Raw genomic sequence first — 19,615 nt, forward strand, 5'->3', positions numbered from 1 at the left:
ATTCTTATCAGTTGCAGCCATCCATGATTGGCCGTTACACCAAATGGACATTCACAACGCTTTTCTTCATGGTGATTTGGATGAAGAAATTTACATGGATATTCCTTAGGGTTTACGGAGACAGGGGGAGAATAAAGTATGTCATCTCCGCAAATCCTTTTATGGGCTGAAACATGCTTCTAAACAATGGTATGCTAAATTTGCTAACGCTCTCATCAGTGCAAACTTCAAACAATCCAAGTATGATTATGCCTTATTTACATTGACCAAAGGTACGTCATTTATTTACTTGATGATTTATGTAGATGACATTCTCATCATGGGAAATGATGAAGCTACAATAAAGAGCCTTAAAAAATATTTGCATACCACATTTCATATAAAAGATCTGAGAGCACCAAAATATTTTCTTGGGGTTGAGATCGCTTGATCTCACCAAGGAATTTCTCTCAGTCAGAGGAAGTTCGTGTTGGAGATTATATCAGAGGCCGGTTTATCATGATGCAAGCTAGCTGTCATTCCAATCGAGCAGAATATCAGATTGACTACAGCAGACCACATTGGAGGAACATCTCAAGTTGATCCTATATTACAGGATCCGACAAGTTATCAGAAGCTCGTTGGAAAACTTATTTACCTGACTATGACCAGACCTGATATATCATATGTAGTGCATAACCTCAGTTAGTTTATGCACAGACCGAAGGAATCTCACATGAATGCCGCTCTAAAAGTTGTGAAGCATTTGAAGGGATGTCCAGGACTCGGGATACTTTTATCTAGAAGATGTGACATGGAAATGACAGCATATTGCGATGCAGATTATACAACATGTCCTATGAGTCAAAGATCCATAATTGGGTTTTGTATTAAGCTGGGAGATTCTCTTCTTTCATGGAAAACCAAGAAGCAAGCAACAATTTCTCTATCCTCAGTTGAAGCAGAATATTGAGCCATGGCAAAGACCACATGTGAGATTGTATGGATACGAGGTTTATTGGGTGTTCTCGGAATACAGCTGAAAAGTCCGACGAAGTTATTCTGAGATAATGAATTGGCTCTGAAACTTGCGGCGAACCCTGTAATGCACGAAAGGACCAAGCACATAGAAGTGGATTGTCATTTCACTCGGGAGAAGATTCAAGAAGGGACAATCGAGACAAGAGGGATTGGAACGGCTGAACAACCTACAGGTGTGTTTACCAAAGCCCTGTGTCAAAGACAACATGCATATTTACTGAGCAAGTTAGGCGTCTTGGACATTTACAAGCCACCAGCTTGAGGGGGAGTGTTGGAAGATATGCGGAGATCCTGGAAATATACCGGGAATTGATTGATCCGATTTCTGATTATAGAGAATCACTCCAAATATTAGATTGATTTGTAAAATATTACATTGCCTTTTTTTATGTATACATCTTGTAATATAAACAGCAAAAGCCCTGTACATTGATTACAAGTCAGAACATAGAAAAATCTTTCTCCCTAAACTTCGTTCTTTTTCTCGTCCGTTCCTTGCTTGCCTTTGGTTTCTGACGGCCTCTGTGCTTTATTCTATTCAACATAAAGTACTCACTAAGAAGAGAAGACACGCGATACTCAACACGGAGGGGCTCATACAAAGGTGTGGTGTTTCTATTTTCCAGCCGAGAACCACTCCATGGGCGAATCTCAGTGAAGCCACCGTCAACTGCCATCGCAATCCTAGCATCCCTGGATCTTAATTTGGATATCGTCGTTCAAATTAAATTTCCATTAAATTTGTATTGCATAAAAGTGTTTTAGCAATATTTTTTTTTATAAAAAAAATCAATAGTGTATTCACTTCAAATAAGAGAAGCATGTGCATGGTCTAATTCTTTATAAATATTTCAATTTAGAGGTTTTTTTGAACTTTTTTTATTTTATTTTAATTACACAATCCTTGTGATAAGTCGATTCCGCCATGTTAACCCTACAACGTTACTGAAAAATGACGTGTCTCGTTTTTTTTTTTTTTTCCTGCCGGTTGAATCTTATTATATTTTTCTAAAGACCCAAATGGTATGTGGTTTTGCCATAATTTCAAGTCGGCCCGACCCGAGTAAGCTCTCCACGGGCATCACACGGTCCCTCTGCCGGAACGGGTCGAGGCATGCCGCTTTGCTGCATCTGGGCACGAGCCCCTCTAGGTGCCACGTGGCATTCGATCGTGACGTCTAGTTTTTTTTTTTTTTTTTCGGAATTTGTTGGAAAGTCAAAAGCAGGGATGTGATTAGTTGATAATTAGGCCCATGAAACCTGACGTAATGTAATTCGTATTTATCTCATTAACCAAATGAAAAGGTCATGATTTTATTGAAAAATCGCAACATGTACATAAATAAACTGTCCCAAGATCAATTTCTCTCTCGATTCTACCTCCCTTTTTGTCTACCAATCGCACCATCGTAATTCTGAGACTTATGCTACGACATTAAGGTATGTGGTCATGGAGGCCGTGGCCTCCGACACATGCTCGTACGCACAAAGAATGAGAACTCTCTCTTATTTGAGAGCGTTCGTGATGACAGAAGGCCGCGTCGTGGCCGTGGTAGGCTGTAGCGTGCACGTCGGCTGCCTCTGGGGAAGAGAAAGAAGAGGAAAAAAGGTTTTGAAAAACAAAGGAAAGGAAAAAAAGAAAAAGAAAAATTGGTAGCGAGTGATTAAGTTCTATAAAGTAGAATGTAAATCTATGGATTTGATAAATATTTGTGTATTTAACACTTTAATCTCTGACGTCACATTTAGATTCCATTTGTTTCACGAAAAATGAATGATTTATAATTTTTGTTAAATTAATCACTCATATAGCTTAAAATAATTATTTAAGTCAAGATTTTTTTTATCATAAATAAAAATTTAATCTAAATATTTTCATGGATGATGAAAATATTTTTCGTTTTATATATTTTAGTAATTGATACAAGTGATTATTTAAAAAAATATTTTTAAATTATTCATTTTTCGTAAAATAAGCAAAGCTTTAAACTTATCAGGCACATGCTTTATACATGCTATATCAACTTCTTTATGCATATTAAAGATTTGGTATGTTTATTATAGCTGATTTTCTCTGAAATGGTATGAACTCATTGGGGTTTTGGGCTGATATATATCCAAAAACCAATGAAATAGCATTACATGATAAATTAGAATGTTAGTTTTACACAATATATTATATATTTATCCCATAAATATATAAGTTTCCAATCCATAAAGAAAGTTTATATTGGGATACCGAGGGTGATTATCTCTAGCTCGTTTAGATCAACCCCAAATAATTGAAAATGCATTATTGAATTTCACATAAAATAAATTTATCATTATGTCCATTGTCATAACCTTAAGTAAAAATCATGCGGAAGATCCTAAAATAAATGCCCTAATTTCCTATACTTTGACTGGCTTTCTTAGTTGATATTTATCTTAATCCATATGGACACCGATGTGAGTGTGACGTATCCAAATATAAAAAAGGATTAACATAATTTGACAGCAAATAGTGCATGGTGCACGATGTGCACTGACCCATAAAAACCTAGCAGCACGACATATCCACGTCATCATATGGCTCCACAAACTTCTATATAAAGGATTAATACTCCATTATCAACTTGCCAACCCCACAAGATCTCAAGAAGGAGAAGAGGAGAAGAGGAGAAGAGGAGAAGAGAGTGTTTAGTCACCAAAAACAATGTCCACTTCAATTCTTAAGCCCACCCCCATCCTCCTCCTCTTCATTTTCTCTCTCCTTGCCTCGCCGGTGCTCTCCGTCGTGCCCGAGGAGTGCACCGCCGAGGAAGGTGATTGCATCGACAAGGCCAAGGCCCTCCCCCTCAAGATCATTGCCATCGTCTCCATCCTCGTCACGAGCCTGATCGGTGTTTGCTCACCGCTATTCACCCGCGCAGTCCCAGCCCTCCACCCTGACCGTGACCTCTTCGTCATTGTCAAATGCTTTGCAGCAGGCATCATCCTCGGCACTGGGTTCATGCACGTGCTGCCCGACTCATTCGACATGCTGTCGTCACAATGCTTGAAGGACAACCCTTGGCACAAGTTTCCGTTCACCGGATTCGTCGCCATGCTGAGTGCCATCATGACGCTGATGGTGGACTCGATGGCGACGAGCGTGTATAGCCAGAAGAACAACATCGGCGTCATTCCCGAGACTGAGGGCGGTGAGGGTGGCCACGATGACCGGGAGATGGGTGTGGTTACTGCGGCGCATTTGCATAGCCACGGCCACCACCACGGCCACCACCACCACGGGGCGGCAACAAAGGTGGAGGCCGTGAGTTCTCAGCTGCTTCGGTACCGTGTAGTTGCAATGGTAAGTTCATACTTTCGATATTGTCAATAACATGTTTTCACTTAGATTATTTACTGTATGGTACTACTAAAGTTCGCATAGATATGAAGCCCGCAAGGGTCAGCAAGATAAATCCCATCCAACCCCCGAATCACAAAAATCATCTTTCATTTACATGCGCTCTGGAATTCAACTTAGCGGAGCGCACGAAGACTTTTTGTCAATCTAGTTTTTCTGCAGCACTTGCATTCGTTCTTGAAAAGAAGTCAAAACCAGAGTATTATGTGTGAAACAGATCAGTTTATTGCTTCGATGTATTTAGGCAGGTACGGTTAATCCAAATCCGTCTTATAAAACATAGAATCTGACAGATAAAGGCAGAAATTTCGATCAAATACAGACACTTCAAAACCAATTTGAGAAGTGCAGAATGATCTGGTTAAGGAACATGAACACCGTTCTTGTTATAGCTACTGCTTTTTTTTTTCGGTCGAATTATAGCTACTGCTTAATCAGCTGATTGACTTAACGCTGAGTGGTTGGAAGAGAATTGTTAAGAAGTTGACTTAGCTCGTCTTTTATGGAATAAATATGGGATATCAGTGGCAAAAAAAAGGGGCATAAAAAGGGATATTATTGTTAATCATTATTGAAATCATTGTTGAAATATTGAAGAGGATTTTTTTAAAGAAATTTTACGCAAGATAGATCTGTTAGAAAGGTTAAAGGTTCAATTTACCGGACTTCTTCGGTTCTTTTTTTTACACCCAAAAAAAGCGTCTTCATGCTTTGCTTAAAAGATCTTGGCAATATTAAAAAAAGCGTAGCAAATTATAAAAATCACAAAATATTATGTAGTATTTTACATGTAGGCAGCATGAGAATTCTGATGTTTCGTGTAAAAGAGTCAAATTGCAAGTTGCGAAATTTGAAGACAGTAAAATTAAAAGTTAAAATTTGAGAATGTGCATCCTTTCCTTCATAAAAAATTGATTTTCTCGAATAGGTGGTGGATTTTGTGTGATATATCTCCAATGAATTATTTGAACACGTACTATCTCTTAATTTAGACCAAGTATATCTCTACTTCAGTGGAAGTATGATCTCATAATGTTAAAGATTAATATAGTGGCCTTAAATTATCCTTTTTTCTTCCATAAATATCTTTTCTTGAAATGAAAAATGAAATCAATTTGTACTCAGGTGCTGGAGCTAGGAATAGTGGTACACTCAGTGGTGATAGGGCTTGGATTGGGAGCCTCAAGCAATGTTTGCTCCATCAAAGGCCTTGTGGCTGCTCTTTGCTTCCATCAAATGTTTGAAGGCATGGGTCTTGGTGGCTGCATTCTTCAGGTAACATTTCATATCCACAAACCTCACAATTTGTACAATTTATAACAAAGAAAAACGAATTAATCCTCATAAATCGTTGTCACTTCATGTTCACATGCTGGCCCAAATCGTTTAATTGGGACTTATGTTTAACACTATAAACAGGCAGAGTACAAGTGGCTGAAGAAGGTGGTGATGGTGTTCTTCTTCGCGGTGACAACCCCTTTCGGGATCGCTCTGGGGATCGCACTGTCGAGTATGTACCGGGAGAACAGCCCAAAATCGCTCATCACGGTCGGCCTGCTCAATGCATCGTCTGCGGGACTCCTGATCTATATGGCCCTGGTCGACCTCCTCGCCGCCGAATTCATGGGGCCGAAGCTGCAGCGCAGCATCAAGCTCCAGATCAAGTCCTATGCTGCCGTGCTCCTGGGTGCTGGTGGCATGTCTCTCATGGCCAAGTGGGCTTGAGGTCATACTAGTTATCCTCAATGACAAAATGTGCAAATGGGTGGATTTTCTGTTTACTTTTTGCCTTTTGGTTTATGCTCATCCTACATGTGTGTTTGGCTTTTGGCTTCTCAACAACTAAAGATTATGTGATCATCGTGCACGTGATATGCTCTGGCCATATAGAATGCTAAATCATGAACACGGAAAAAGTGTTTTATAGATTTGCTACATTACCTTCGTGAACAAGGGCCTGAGAAAGAGCATTGGAGTTTGAGTACTCAAGCAGAGAGTTTTTTGTTCAAGTTCCAAATATTGAGTCATATTTTGAAATATATTTTTATATGTTTTAACGAGAAATCATTTTCCTGAATTTAAATTATATTTTTCACTAATTAGGAAAATATTTTTGTTGACTTATTTTCTTGAATGATCCATGCACCAAAAAAAAAAAAAAAAAAAAAAAAACATTTCGCGAAATGGGCGGAGTTTGAATTAACTTTCTCTTTCGAAGGTTTACATGCACGTGACGTGCCTATCCTACTAGGAGCTTACATGAAAATTGGATGGGGTAGCTGACCCTCTTAGTCCGTTTTTGCAAGAATATAGGCATAAGATTTCGGCTTTGACTTCATGTACCGAACCATGTTCAATGGTGTCACAACATTGACTAAAGAAGAGCTAAATACAGAGAAGGAGGAGAAGAATGAAGTGATACACGTGTTCGACTAGGGTTTGGTTGACCGTAGCATCTACTTCTCGAGAACGCCAACATCGACCTTTGAGCAAAAACTAAGTCCAAAGCCACCAATTATAATAAAAAAAATGATAATAATTTCTAATTTAGTTGGGTCTTGACTAGTCACATCAATAAACTCTTTTAAGCTGGATAAAACATCTGCCAAAATGTCCTCATTCCACATTATCACTAATCCCACAACAATACCTTTTGGATTCACTAACAAGAAATTCATAAACTGAAGCCTTTGTATAATGCACTTCACTACTGGTTCCTTATTTCCATCAAAAAAATCAAATTGAACTTTTCTGAAGCCATTAGGGCTCTAAAGGACTGAAATATTGGGGGTGCCTAATCCCCGACAATTCCAACTCAAAATCCTCATATATTCTCCGGTGACTTATTAGGACTAGCTACCAAAACTCATTTAAGGGCATTTTCTACCGCGTGGATTGATGTTTTAAGCGGCTGTGTTTCATATGAGGGAAAAGAACTACTCCCTAAATATTCATAAGGCTTAAACTGTTTCTATTTCTTATTTGTAGGTGTCTTGAATCCACTTTTACCCTTCTTTCAGAATTGTTCTCCAAAGATGGGGTATTCATGATAATTTTTTTTTTTTTAAATTCATAATACTTTGCAAACAACTCGTCGACATTCCGCTTCTTCATCCTCGTTCGTCCCCTCTACCTCTCTCTTCTGTCTCAATCGGTTGCAAACAAATGTCCAAGTCCCCGTCGGCCTATTCTCCCATCCACTTGCTCTTCAAGTCCAGTGCGGCAGCCAACAACGCAAACCCTTTGAGTAAATATTTTTCTCCAAGGGCTTTTGCTCAATTTCATTATAAAAAATAAAAATAGTTGTGACACGATTATGGATAAAGGAGGAGTAGACGTGAGTTATGTTGTTGAAAAATTAATTTTGAATTGCTACAAAATATGAAAAAATGGGGTCCCCAAAAAATTATAACTATACCCACGATAATATCTTTATTTTAAATTTATTTGCAATATAAAAAAATCTAAATTATGCTTATTGTGATATATTTATCCTAAATTTTTTTCTTAGTCAATAGAGGAAGAGCATAGGTGACTTATGTTATTGAAAAATTAATTTTAAATCTCTATAAAATATATAAAAAAAAAGGCCATAAAAAATTACAACTAAACCCACGATAATATATTTATTCTAAATTTGTTTGTAACACAAAAAAAAAATCTAAATTATGCTCACCGTGACAAATTTATCATTTAAACCACGTCAACGCCTTATCAATACTGTTTGCTTCACATCGTCTACATGAGTAGATTTTTAACAGTTTTCATTAATGGAAACCAAGGTAAATATGTTATGCCGAGAGATATTTGAGCTTTTTAGTGTCACAAAAAGAAGAAGAAGAGATAAATGTGTAACATTAGGTATAATTTGAGGGTTTTGGTGAATTTTCTATAAAAAAAATAAAAAATTTATACGAAATTTGGAATAATAGCCTCAGTGACAGAATAGGAAACCAAGGAGAAAATCAATTTTTCAACGGACTCCCGGGGGCTCTTTTCCCTCCTTCGACCTTCGTTGCCTGTTTCGGAACGTTTCCTGCTTCGACCTTCGTTTCCTATTTCCAAATGTTTCCTGTTTCCTCCCTCTTCTCGCTCTATATCCTCCACTTCGGCGGGCCATCTGTACACACTCTCTCACTGATCTCCATCTTCGAACTCCCACCATCAAAGCTTTTCCCCAGTTCCTCTGTTTCCTGTTTTTTTCCTTTCTGGGTCTCGCTCTCTCCGTTTCTTGCTCTTTCTAATCCATTCTCCACTGACCCCACCGAGCCATGCAGTTCCTGCGCGAGTCTTTCGTGTCCTGCGGCTCCTGCAAGCGCACGTCAGGCGAAGGAACGGCCGCCGTCGACCCCCCTGACCTCGAGCTCGGCCTCGGTGGACCCGGCTTCCCGGGTGATTCCAAGAGCGACAGGAACGACGGTTCGGGAATGCTGAGAGAACTCAGCATTGGGTTCTCGAAGGGGAGCCAGGAGGAAGCTCCGGCCGAGGGTTCCGGCTGCTCGCCGCAGCGGCTGGCGCCCTACCACCCGCCGTCGTGGCTGATCGCGCGGTTCCTACACCAGCAGCGGCCTCCGGCGACGTGTCGCTGGAGATGGGCCTGGAGACGGAGGAGCTGCTCGGCGGTGAGGGCCGGAGGGACTTGCCTCCGGCGCCACGGCCGCTGAGGCAGAGCCGGGACAGCTTGAGAGTGTCCTTCCAGCCGCCCATCTCGGCAAGGGATGAGGTGGAGGACGACCTCTTCTTGGAAGAAGACCTGCCGGAGGAGTTCCAGAAGGCAAAGTTGGGTGCCCTGACTCTGTTACAGTGGGTAAGTTTGGTCTTGATCATTGGTGCTTTAGTTTGTACTTTTGCAATTCCCGCATTGAAGCGTAGAGATCTGTGGAAGCTCAAACTGTGGAAGTGGGAGGTCCTTGTCTTGGTCTTGATTTGTGGGAGGTTGGTCTCTGGGTGGATGATTCGATTAGTTGTGTTCTTCATGGAGAGGAACTTTCTGTTGCGAAAATGGGTTCTGTATTTCGTCTACGGCCTTCGAAAGGCAGTGCAGAACTGCCTGTGGTTGGGGTTGGTCTTGATCGCTTGGCATGCTTTGTTCGACGAGAAGGTCGAGAGGGAGATGAACGGCAAGAGGTTGAGATATGTCACCAAGGTACTGGTGTGCTTCTTGGCTGGGACTCTACTGTGGTTGGTCAAGACGCTGATCATCGGGGTGCTGGCATCGTCGTTCCAAGTGAGCACCTACTTTGACCGGATCCAGAAGTCTCTGTTCGATCAGTATGTGATCGAGACGTTGTCGGGTCCGCCTGTGACTGAGATTTGGGGTACAGAGGAAGAGGAGGAGAACATTGTGGACGAGCTTCAGACTTTACAGAAAGCAGGTGCAATTGTGCCGCCGGATCCGAGGGCGGGGGCTTTTCTGACTAAGAGTGGGATGGTAGTTCAGAGCGGAGGGCTTCAGAGAAGTCCCCGAGTGAACAGCACCAAGCTCTCTCGAGGGCTGTCGGGAATGAGTGAGGGAGGGATCACAATAGAGCACTTGCACAAACTGAATCCCAAGAATGTGTCTGCCTGGAATATGAAAAGATTGATTAATATCGTGCAGCATGGATTTCACTCGATATTGGATGAGCAGATACAGGATTCTACTCAAGAGGATGAGTTGACAACAATGATCGGGAGTGAAAACGAAGCCAAAGCTGCAGCTAGAAAGATCTTTCGAAATGTGGCTAAGCCTAATTCAAAGTAAGATCATAGTTCTTCACCTCAATGTTTTGAGATTTTGACATAATCCTTGGATGAGGCAATTGCTTCCTTTGATTGGATCTCTTTTCGATTAACTGGCGCACTATGTTGGGTTGACATTATCTGGTTTTATGATGGAAAGTGTCCAAGTCGGTTATCATTTTTTTGTTGTTGCTAGGTTTATCTACTTGGAAGATCTGATGCGGTTCATGAAGGAAGATGAAGCCTTGAATACGATGAGTCTCTTCGAAGGAGCCAATGAATGCAAGAGAATCAGCAAGTCATGCTTTAAGAACTGGCTGGTGAGTGGAATTCTGTTGAATTAGGTCCTTAGACATGCTTGTTCATACTTTTCGTCTTCAATGCTAATCGAATTAACAAAATTACTTTAGGTCAATGCTTTTAGAGGAGAAGAGCGCTTGCCTTGACCTTAAACGACACCAAGATTGCAGTCAACAAGCTGCATCGAGTGGTCAACGTCATAGTCGGTATCATCATATTGATCATCTGGCTTCTCATCCTGGGGATAGCGACAAGCAAGTTCCTGCTCTTCCTCGTTTCGCAGCTCCTTCTTGTCGCATTTATTTTCGGGAACACTTGCAAGACCATATTCGAGGCGATCATCTTCTTGTTCGTGATGCATCCTTATGATGTGGGCGATAGGTGCGAGATCGATGGAGTCCAGGTAGATACTGATATCACGTGTCGACCGTATATTCACTGCTCTTTCTGCTTTGGCTTGTACCTACTTCATGGTCTCTTCTGTTATTCATCACTCATTCATATGCTGTATCCTTTGTAGATGGTCGTGGAAGAAATAAACATCCTGACGACTGTGTTTCTGAGGCATGACGATCGAAAGATTATATATCCAAACAGCACTCTTGCAACGAAGGCCATCGGCAACTATTATCGGAGCCCTCACCCACGGTAGATTGGCATCTAGCATTCCACGGCAGCAGTGCGATGTGGACGGTGTAGCAGACTCCGGCAAACTGCTACTTCTTCGGCTCTGAGGTTTTGCTCTCTCATTGAACATATTCATGGCAGTGCAGTGAAGATTTGGTTTCTCCATCTTTCCCGGCACCTTTAGGCTCTTTTCCTAGCTTGATCTGAGGCATACTTGTAATTAGAGAATGGCTTATATAAATGATGCTTTGAAATGAAGGGATATGACACGTTGCTCAAGAGAGTTGTCAGAATATAGATGTTCATGTATCTAGTGATGGTCGTCTCGTTACATTTCAGCTATTCTAGTTTATCCGACATGTATTCTAAACTTCCTTCCAAGGAAACCTTCAAACAAATGGCAACATAAAGCTTTCAACTGCATATAAAAAAACACCATCTTGACCTTTAAAAACATACAATTTGCATCCTGAGTTTTACTACTTCGTTTCGCATTGCATCCTGCCATCCTTGCTTATTTATCAACTTGCCCAGTTTTCTTCCCAAACTACCCCGTCTTAAGAACCACCCAGAAATCATAACCCGGCCTTCTCTCTCCTACTCCCTGCCACCGCCAACCTTGATAGAGGTTGGACTGGTCGTAGCTACGGGAGACCTACATGGCTGCCACGAGCCCTATGAGGTTGAGCTCGTGGCTCCCGTGAGGTCAATGTCGCTCTCATGGCGAGTTGCATGCTACAATGAGAGGATAAGATGTCCTCAATGTACTGAAGCCATGCTTGCAAAAATTTCAGGAAACAGAGCAGCTCAAAATTGCTTTGGAGAAGGAAGCTTTGAAGCGTGAGGTACTTAGCCTCTAATATTCCACTGACCAAAGTAAATGATTATCAAATCTATACATGTCCCAAAAACTTGAAGCGCATTGTTCAATTCCTTTTGGGGTTTTCACTTATTGTTAATGGCTAGCAAAATCTGAATTAGTCAAAAGAAAAGTTAACCGAGTAGGCCGTGTTTTAACTTCTTGAAAATAAGACTTTTAATGTCCATAAGTGACCTCTATTTGACTTCTGCCCTTCCCACCTCACAATTTATAGACCACTGGTTTGAATAAGAATGTGTCCTAGGTTGGAAAGTACTTGAATCTGACGTAGTTATCCTTTCCCTTTTTCTAACACACAATGGTCAAGTGTATCAGAGGGAAAGTAGGCCTCAGATTATGTCCATTGTTTTTGCAATATCACACATTATAGATCCATCAAGGCACCGGGCAATAACTATGGCTTGGTGTAGTATGAAAAATCTTCATTTTGTTAAGATCTCTCTTCTCCATCCACTGAACGATCTCTAGGATCTGTGCCCTGATAAAAAACTGTCTTTACGCTTCCTATGTTGCTTAAAGTAGCTATTGATGTCGCAAAAGAAATGCATTACTTGCATCAGAATAACATTATTCACAGAGATTTAAGGCTGCCAACCTATTGATGGATCAGAATGAAGTAAGTTTCTTTTTTCCCTGAAATTTCTGAGGAGTACCTTCATCTATATTTGTTTTGCTGACTGGAATATCTACTACAGCATGATCTATATGTAGATGACATCAAACATATTGATAGACTTTCTCCATTTATTCTGTAAATTTCACGTGGATAATCTCAAAAATTGTCATAATTAGTTTTCTAATTGTCATCTCAATTTCTTGTTCGGTTTGCATGTTTAGTTGCATTATTCTCTGTTCCAATGTGCTACATCCTAAGATAAGCACGATGGCTTGCATTAGCAGTTTGAGAGACACTTCTGATTTCGTGAGATGGTATCCTTTTATGAAATGAATTCCAGTGAGCACTTACTTCACTTTAAATAATGTGTGAGGATAGCACCATGGAAAGTAGAAAATTAGGTAATAAACTTCTGCCTTCTGACTAATATGTAGGACATGAAATATTGCTCTGCTTTCGTTGAAGCCTTGTAGGTTGCCAGAATGCTTGGTTTAGAGATTAAGAGGCTTGATGGCACTTATTTATGCTCTGTTGCGTATTATTTACTTGCTATTTGGTAAAACCATCTTCGATCCATAGGCATATATCTCTGCCATCATGAAACTTATATTGCCTTTATCTTCCAGATTTTTAAGGTTGCGGATTTTGGGGTTGCCAGAGTGAAAGCTCAATCGGGAGTTATTGACTGCTGAAACCGGAACATATAGATGGATGGCCCCAGAGGTACTTTCGTTCTGATAACTAAAGTTCTCTGCATCATTGATCTTTTTACATGAATGAAAGCAATAACTAAGAATTCTACCAAGGCTGATAGCTGCCACTGCTTGGCTTCTTCCATATGTTAGAATCACTCCCTGGCCATTTTTGGTCTAATAAACAACCTTGTGATTAATAATCTTGAGAAGCAGTACCGCATCACCATGACATGAACGTTTTTCTGCCAGGTAATCCCCATGGACCTGCCATGAGATCTCTCGATTCCATTTCAGGGAAATAAAATTATGAACAAGAAGGAATATAAGATTCTAGGATTTAATTATTGGTTACACCCAAAAGTAGTTCTCCTCTTTTACTTGCTGGATTGTTGTATTCCTAAGAACAGTTGATATAGCGCTGCTTGTTCAAATGTGCAGTGATTTGATCTTCCTTTCAACTTTCAAGTTCCTAATTTTGTGCCATGAACCGTGTCTCTATCAAATCTGGATAGAGTTAAAAGGCATACAGGGAGTAGCCAACCACGAAAATCTGCCATGTTCCACTGCCCTCTTTAATGTCATCTATCTGAGTCAATGATGCTGTCTTTTTTTCTTCCCCATCATCGATTCTACTTACAATTTGAGTTAATGCCAATGCCTTTTAATGTCTTGCTTCTCAGCTCCCATATGAGTACTTGACTTCGTTACAAGAACGCTGTTGGAGTGGTTCAGAAGGTATGTACAAACTTTCTACTCTTGATAGTCTTGCAGGATATGCTTCTATTCAGCTGAATATCCAACAACTGGGATGAAAAAGATACTTTGATCCTTAATATCTTGAATTGTTGAGCTTAACCCTTCTACAAGAAATATTCATGTCTTACTCTTGTTTACTATTATTATCCGAATGTAATCCACTAGTGGGCATCATACATATTCATCTCAAACCTTGCAATTATTGACTAAATATGGGGGCCAAAATTAGGTGTCTACACACTTTACCATATTTTGGAACTTAAAATTTTTTTATTACAATTCTAACGACAGAATGAGGACTAAAGTTAAGTGTGGAGTCTACTCTTAATTTAATATTATTTTTCACCTTTTCTTAACTTTCTTTTTGTTTCATTTCTTCTTCTTTTGGTTTTATACCATTTAGCATGAAAGTGGCATCCCTCCTTTCCAAGCATAAAAGAAGAAACCAAACAAAAATGAAGAAAAAAAATAAGAACTAATATTAAATTAAGAACGGGCCTTATATTTGACTTTAGTGTTTGTTGTGTGAATAGAATTGCAATCGAGAATTTTCAAATTTCAAAAACATGAGAAAATGGGATCGGTGAGAGATATTGTAGCAAATTTAAAGTAATAAGGGAGGACTGTTTGAGATCGAAAGAGGGGTGACAAGAGATAGAATACCCTCTAAACAATTTACCGTATGATTAAATTAATCCAAACTGACATGTTTCTTTCTTCTACAGCCAAAGAACCCAGCTTCACTTTTCTTTTCACTCCAGGTGATCATTTTTTCTGGACAGGTAGTTTTTTGCACTCATTTTGACAATAATCCTTTAGATTTTTTGTAATCTCTTGACTTTGGCCTCTTTTTTTTTTGGGTCGGTAACTTTGGCCTCTTTTGTCGAGTCTAAAATTGAAGAGAAACATATGAAAAGAAAATCCCATAGAAAATAATCTTAGATGATTGGGCTTATTTTTTAAAGTTGCTTATGATAATAAAATTAAGAAATTCTATATAATGAAAGATTCAACCAAAATGTAAAGTAAAAGATTATAAAAGATCTAATATATGAGTAGATTGCTTGTTTGAATTATATAGACTACTCCCTTTTGTCCCTAATATAGTTTACTCTGTGGCAACGATTTATTATTGATAATTTAGGCCAATGAAATGCGACATTGGTTTACTTTGTGGCAATGATTTATTATTATTGATGAAAAATGATACAAATAGTTCATAAATTTTAACCTGATGTGTAATATGATCCTTAAACTTTTAACTTATTCAATGCAATCCATGAGCTTTAGCCTAACAATTTAATGTGATCCCTAAACTTTAATTTGTTCAATGTTGACCTTGAACCTTCGGACATGTTCAATTCAGTCCCTAGATTGTATGAAAATGTTATATGTTGTCATTGATCTTCAATTAATGGAAGGACTACGTCAAACATTTACATATAATTTAAAGACTACATTAATATGTACCAAGAGTTCAAGGATTACATTAAACAAATCAAAAATTCAATGTAGTTCATGAACTTTTAATTTGAACTTTAGGCCTAAGTTCAAAGATCAAACAATTTAAAAGTATGAAAACCACATTACACATCTGGCTAAAATTCAGTAATTCTGTCTCATTGTCCCTATTATTGATTTTCGTGTTATGTAATGTGTACTCATCCCATTAACCTAGGAAAAAGAAGAGAATTATAAAAAAGAAACCGAAAATAATTTTAAAAAAATGAAGAGAAAAAGGAAAATGGGCTCACCATAATGTGTGGTCAGGTGCATAGGACTCAGATGCAATCCCATCGTCGTTTTATATTTACTTGTTTTAGGAAGTCGTAATTAAATTGCACCACCAGAAATGCTCAGGTTTTGTCAAATATCGCGACATTTATTAAAAATCACATGTACGCAAAAAAAATTAAAATCGTAGCGGGGTGTGTATATACGTGACTTACAGCGGTGCAATTGTTTTTTGTTTTTTTTTTTTTTTTGGGGGGTGGTGTTGGTGATGACAGTTAAAAAAAAAAAATTCACCAAAAAAAAAGGGAGAAAAAATTAAGCTGTGTGAAATAGAATGTAAAGGAGTTGAATTCAACTGTGGATTAGAAAAAATATCTTGTACGTAACAATTTAATCTTCAAGCTCACTTTTAAACTTATCAAAATAGACACTTTATATGTCCTATTTTTGTTCCTTTGTGCACGTAAAAAAAAAGTTTGTTTATCATAGACTATTTACTTTCGAATAGTACAAGCTCATTTTGTTTTCTGGCTGATTTATTTGTAAACACGAGCGAAATTGAATTAAATGTTCAAAAGAAGCCACCTTTACACCACGTACTATAGATTTATTTCATAAATGAATAAGATTTCAATCCACAAAAAATGATTTGTATAAGAAACGAAATGATCTTTTCAAATAAAGATAGTTTGACAAGATAACACATTCACATAAGCATTAGTTATATGATAAATTTTTACTCATTGGACAAAATATTTTTTACACTGATGGAGGATTACTTGTAGCTCATTTAGATCGACCCCAAATAACTAAAAAAAAAAAAAAAACTTTTAAAATTTACATGGCAAATTTTTTTTTTCAATTATTCATTGTGTATTTTTCTTTTTTTCATAAGAGGATCAAAATATCGAAGTAGTTACCTTATTGTCAATATGAGTGTTACTTGATTGAATTTTTTTATTTTTCAACACACAAGTGAGTGTGAGGGATATTAACATAATAAACCCTCCCATAAATTAAATATTTGGATAATTAATTCCACTCCAATTAATATGAGTAAGCTCCGACTTGGAAGTCCTTTTTCCCTTCCGGACCACACGCCACCCACGTCGTGGCTCAAAACCGCATGCGCTTCAGTGAGTGTCCCACGGCGACTCCTACTAAAAATGCTCATCACATGCAATTTTGATGTATCTGGACACAAGCCTGCGTACTTTTACCCGCTACATGGCATTTGGTTACCACGCAACATCCTAAATTTGGAATTTTTTGCTGTATAATAAGTTTAAAACTTTTCGACTAATTTTCTCGGTAGGATTTAACATAATAAATCCTCCCTCAAATTAACTATTTCGACCTTTAATTCCACTCCAATTGATGCGTGGAGCATGACTAAAAAAAAAAGGGAAAAGAAAAACTAAATAGAGAAACCAATGATTTGCCCATATTAAACAAGAAAAAGGGGGAGAAATAATGAATAATGAGAAATTATTAGCTAGCAAAGTAATCATGGAAAAAAAAAATCCATACTTGCCTTATTTAGAATAACAAAGAAATTATTAATTCGATGGACTAAATTATCAGATTTTGATCATAAAAGAAAAAATGGGGCCAGCAGTTTTTCTATAAAAGGATTAATCCTCCATGATCAACTTGAAAACCCCCAAAAACTCAAGGAGGAGAAGAAAAAGAGGAGATAGCGTCAGTCATCAATTAGTCAGCCAACAATGTCCGCTTCACCCCTCAAGCCCACCCCCATCCTCCTCCTCCTCCTCCTCCTCACCTTCTCTCTCGTCGTCCCGCCGGCGCTCTCCGTCGCGCCCGAGGAGTGCACCGAAGAATCCGGCGACTGCGTCAACAAGGCCAAGGCCCTGCCCCTCAAGATCATCGCCATCTTCTCCATCCTCATCACAAGTGTGATCGGTGTCTGCTCCCCGCTGCTCACCCGCTCGATCCCGGCCCTCCATCCCGACCGCGACCTCTTCTCCATCGTCAAGTGCTTCGCGGCGGGCATCATCCTCGCCACCGGGTTCATGCACGTGCTGCCCGACTCCTTCGATATGCTGTCCTCACAGTGCTTGGAGGAGAACCCTTGGCACAAGTTCCCGTTCACGGGTTTCGTCGCCATGCTGAGTGCACTCGTAACTCTGATGGTGGACTCGATGTCGACGAGTGTGTATAGCCAGCGGAACAACGTAGGCGCCATTCCCGATAGCGAGAGCGGCAAGGGCCGTGACGGTGACCGGGAGATGGTCACGGTGACCGCGGCACATTCGCAAAGCCACGGCCACCACCACGGGGAGGCGGCGAGTTCTCAGCTGGTTCGATACCGGGTAGTTGCAATGGTAAGGTCATGCTTTGGATATCGTTAATTACATGCTTTCACTTAGATTTAATTACTGTATGGTACTGGTAAAATCCACATAGATGTAAAACTCGCACGGATCAGCAAGATAAATCCCCTCCACCCCACGACCATTATTTCCCAGGTAGCGCCATCCATTTTCATTGACTTGGAAAAATTCAATTTAGCAGTGCACATGAAGAACTTTTTAAGGGTTCATTTTCTTTTTTTGGCTTGAATTTAAAGGAAAGAAATGTCGACATAGATGCAAGGCTCACTTCGTATACTTTAGATTTCGTGCTATACACATGCATTTTCTGCCTCATGGACCGTTCACAAGTTTATCATTGGTACGTAGGATTTCGAATAGAACAAAGGTCAAATCACGAAAGTGGCATACAGAAAACAGTAAATAATATAATTTATGCTTTGATTATGTGCATTCCTCCTATCGGCGACCTTTGTAAACTTTGATTTGTCAATTGGGAAAATGGAATTTGTAAGAAATATCAAACTTACTTGAACTCCTATTATCTCTTAGTTAAGACCAAGTATATTTCTACCTCGACGGAAATAAGTTCTCATAGTGTTGGAAATTAATATATATTAGCCCTAAATTTTTGTCCCCTTATAAATTTCTTTTCTTGACATTGAAATTTGGATCAATTGTACTCAGGTGCTGGAGCTAGGAATAGTGGTACACTCAGTGGTGATAGGGCTTGGAATGGGAGCCTCAAGCAATGTGTGCACCATCAGAGGCCTTGTGGCTGCTCTTTGCTTCCATCAAATGTTTGAAGGCATGGGTCTTGGTGGTTGCATTCTTCAGGTGACATTTCATATCCACAAACCTCAGAAATTTTTAAAATTTATGACAAAGAAAAACAAATCAATCTTTGTAGATTGTTGTTATCTCAATTTCACATGCCGGCCCAGATCGGTTAATTGGAACTTATGCTTAACACGATGAACAGGCAGAGTACAAGTGGCCAAAGAAGCTGGTGTTGGCGTTCTTCTTCGCAGTGACGACCCCTTTGGGGATTGCCCTAGGGATCGCGCTGTCGAGTAGTTACCGGGAGAACAGCCCGCATGCGCTCATCACAGTTGGCCTGCTCAACGCGTCATCCGCGGGACTCCTGATCTACATGGCCCTGGTCGACCTACTTGCCGCCGACTTCATGGGTCCAAAGATGCAGCGCAGCATCAAGCTCCAGGTCAAGGCCTATGCCGCCGTGTTCCTGGGTGCCGGTGGCATGTCTCTCCTGGCCAAATGGGCTTGAGTTTATACTAATTATCCTCGACGACAGAATGTGTAACCGGATGGGTTTTTGCGTCTTCTTTTTGCTTTTTGGTTAATCTCGAGCTGCATTTGTGTTTGGCTTTGTCTTATCAACAACTAGAGATTATTTGATAAATTGTGTTTGGCTTATGAACATGGAAAATGCGTTCTACAGATCTGCTACAGTATTGTCTTGAGAGGACGAATTGGTCGCTCTTTAAATGTCATTCCACTTTTACTGGGCAATGCTAGCGC

At 39.6% G+C, this 19,615-nt stretch overlaps 2 protein-coding genes and 1 pseudogene across 2 annotated transcripts; all 3 read left to right on the forward strand.

Annotated features, from left to right (window-relative positions):
* The first annotated feature begins 3,715 nt into the window (after nucleotides 1-3,715).
* On the forward strand, nucleotides 3,716-6,136 carry LOC104444617 (fe(2+) transport protein 1). The gene is made up of 3 exons (XM_010058326.2): nucleotides 3,716-4,354; nucleotides 5,537-5,686; nucleotides 5,831-6,136. The coding sequence occupies exons 1-3, from the start codon at nucleotides 3,716-3,718 to the stop codon at nucleotides 6,134-6,136; spliced, it is 1,095 nt and encodes a 364-aa protein (XP_010056628.2).
* Nucleotides 6,137-8,682: 2,546 nt separating this feature from the next.
* Nucleotides 8,683-13,247, forward strand: LOC104446498 (annotated as a pseudogene).
* A 4,220-nt stretch (nucleotides 13,248-17,467) lies between these two features.
* Nucleotides 17,468-19,361, forward strand: LOC120293216 (fe(2+) transport protein 1-like). The gene is made up of 3 exons (XM_039312193.1): nucleotides 17,468-18,085; nucleotides 18,761-18,910; nucleotides 19,056-19,361. The coding sequence occupies exons 1-3, from the start codon at nucleotides 17,468-17,470 to the stop codon at nucleotides 19,359-19,361; spliced, it is 1,074 nt and encodes a 357-aa protein (XP_039168127.1).
* Nucleotides 19,362-19,615: the final 254 nt, after the last annotated feature.

This window comes from Eucalyptus grandis, chromosome 5 (genome assembly GCF_016545825.1).
Source record: "Eucalyptus grandis isolate ANBG69807.140 chromosome 5, ASM1654582v1, whole genome shotgun sequence".
NCBI classification, from domain to species: domain Eukaryota; kingdom Viridiplantae; phylum Streptophyta; class Magnoliopsida; order Myrtales; family Myrtaceae; genus Eucalyptus; species Eucalyptus grandis.

Excerpts from the sequence above, each read along its gene's own strand:
- LOC104444617 (XM_010058326.2), top strand. The coding sequence starts at position 3,716 with ATGTCCACTTCAATTCTTAAGCCCACCCCCATCCTCCTCCTCTTCATT. Across the intron at positions 4,355-5,536 it reads GGTACCGTGTAGTTGCAATG|GTGCTGGAGCTAGGAATAGT; the intron begins GTAAGTTCATAC and ends ATTTGTACTCAG. Across the intron at positions 5,687-5,830 it reads TTGGTGGCTGCATTCTTCAG|GCAGAGTACAAGTGGCTGAA; the intron begins GTAACATTTCAT and ends CACTATAAACAG.
- LOC120293216 (XM_039312193.1), top strand. The coding sequence starts at position 17,468 with ATGTCCGCTTCACCCCTCAAGCCCACCCCCATCCTCCTCCTCCTCCTC. Across the intron at positions 18,086-18,760 it reads GATACCGGGTAGTTGCAATG|GTGCTGGAGCTAGGAATAGT; the intron begins GTAAGGTCATGC and ends AATTGTACTCAG. Across the intron at positions 18,911-19,055 it reads TTGGTGGTTGCATTCTTCAG|GCAGAGTACAAGTGGCCAAA; the intron begins GTGACATTTCAT and ends CACGATGAACAG.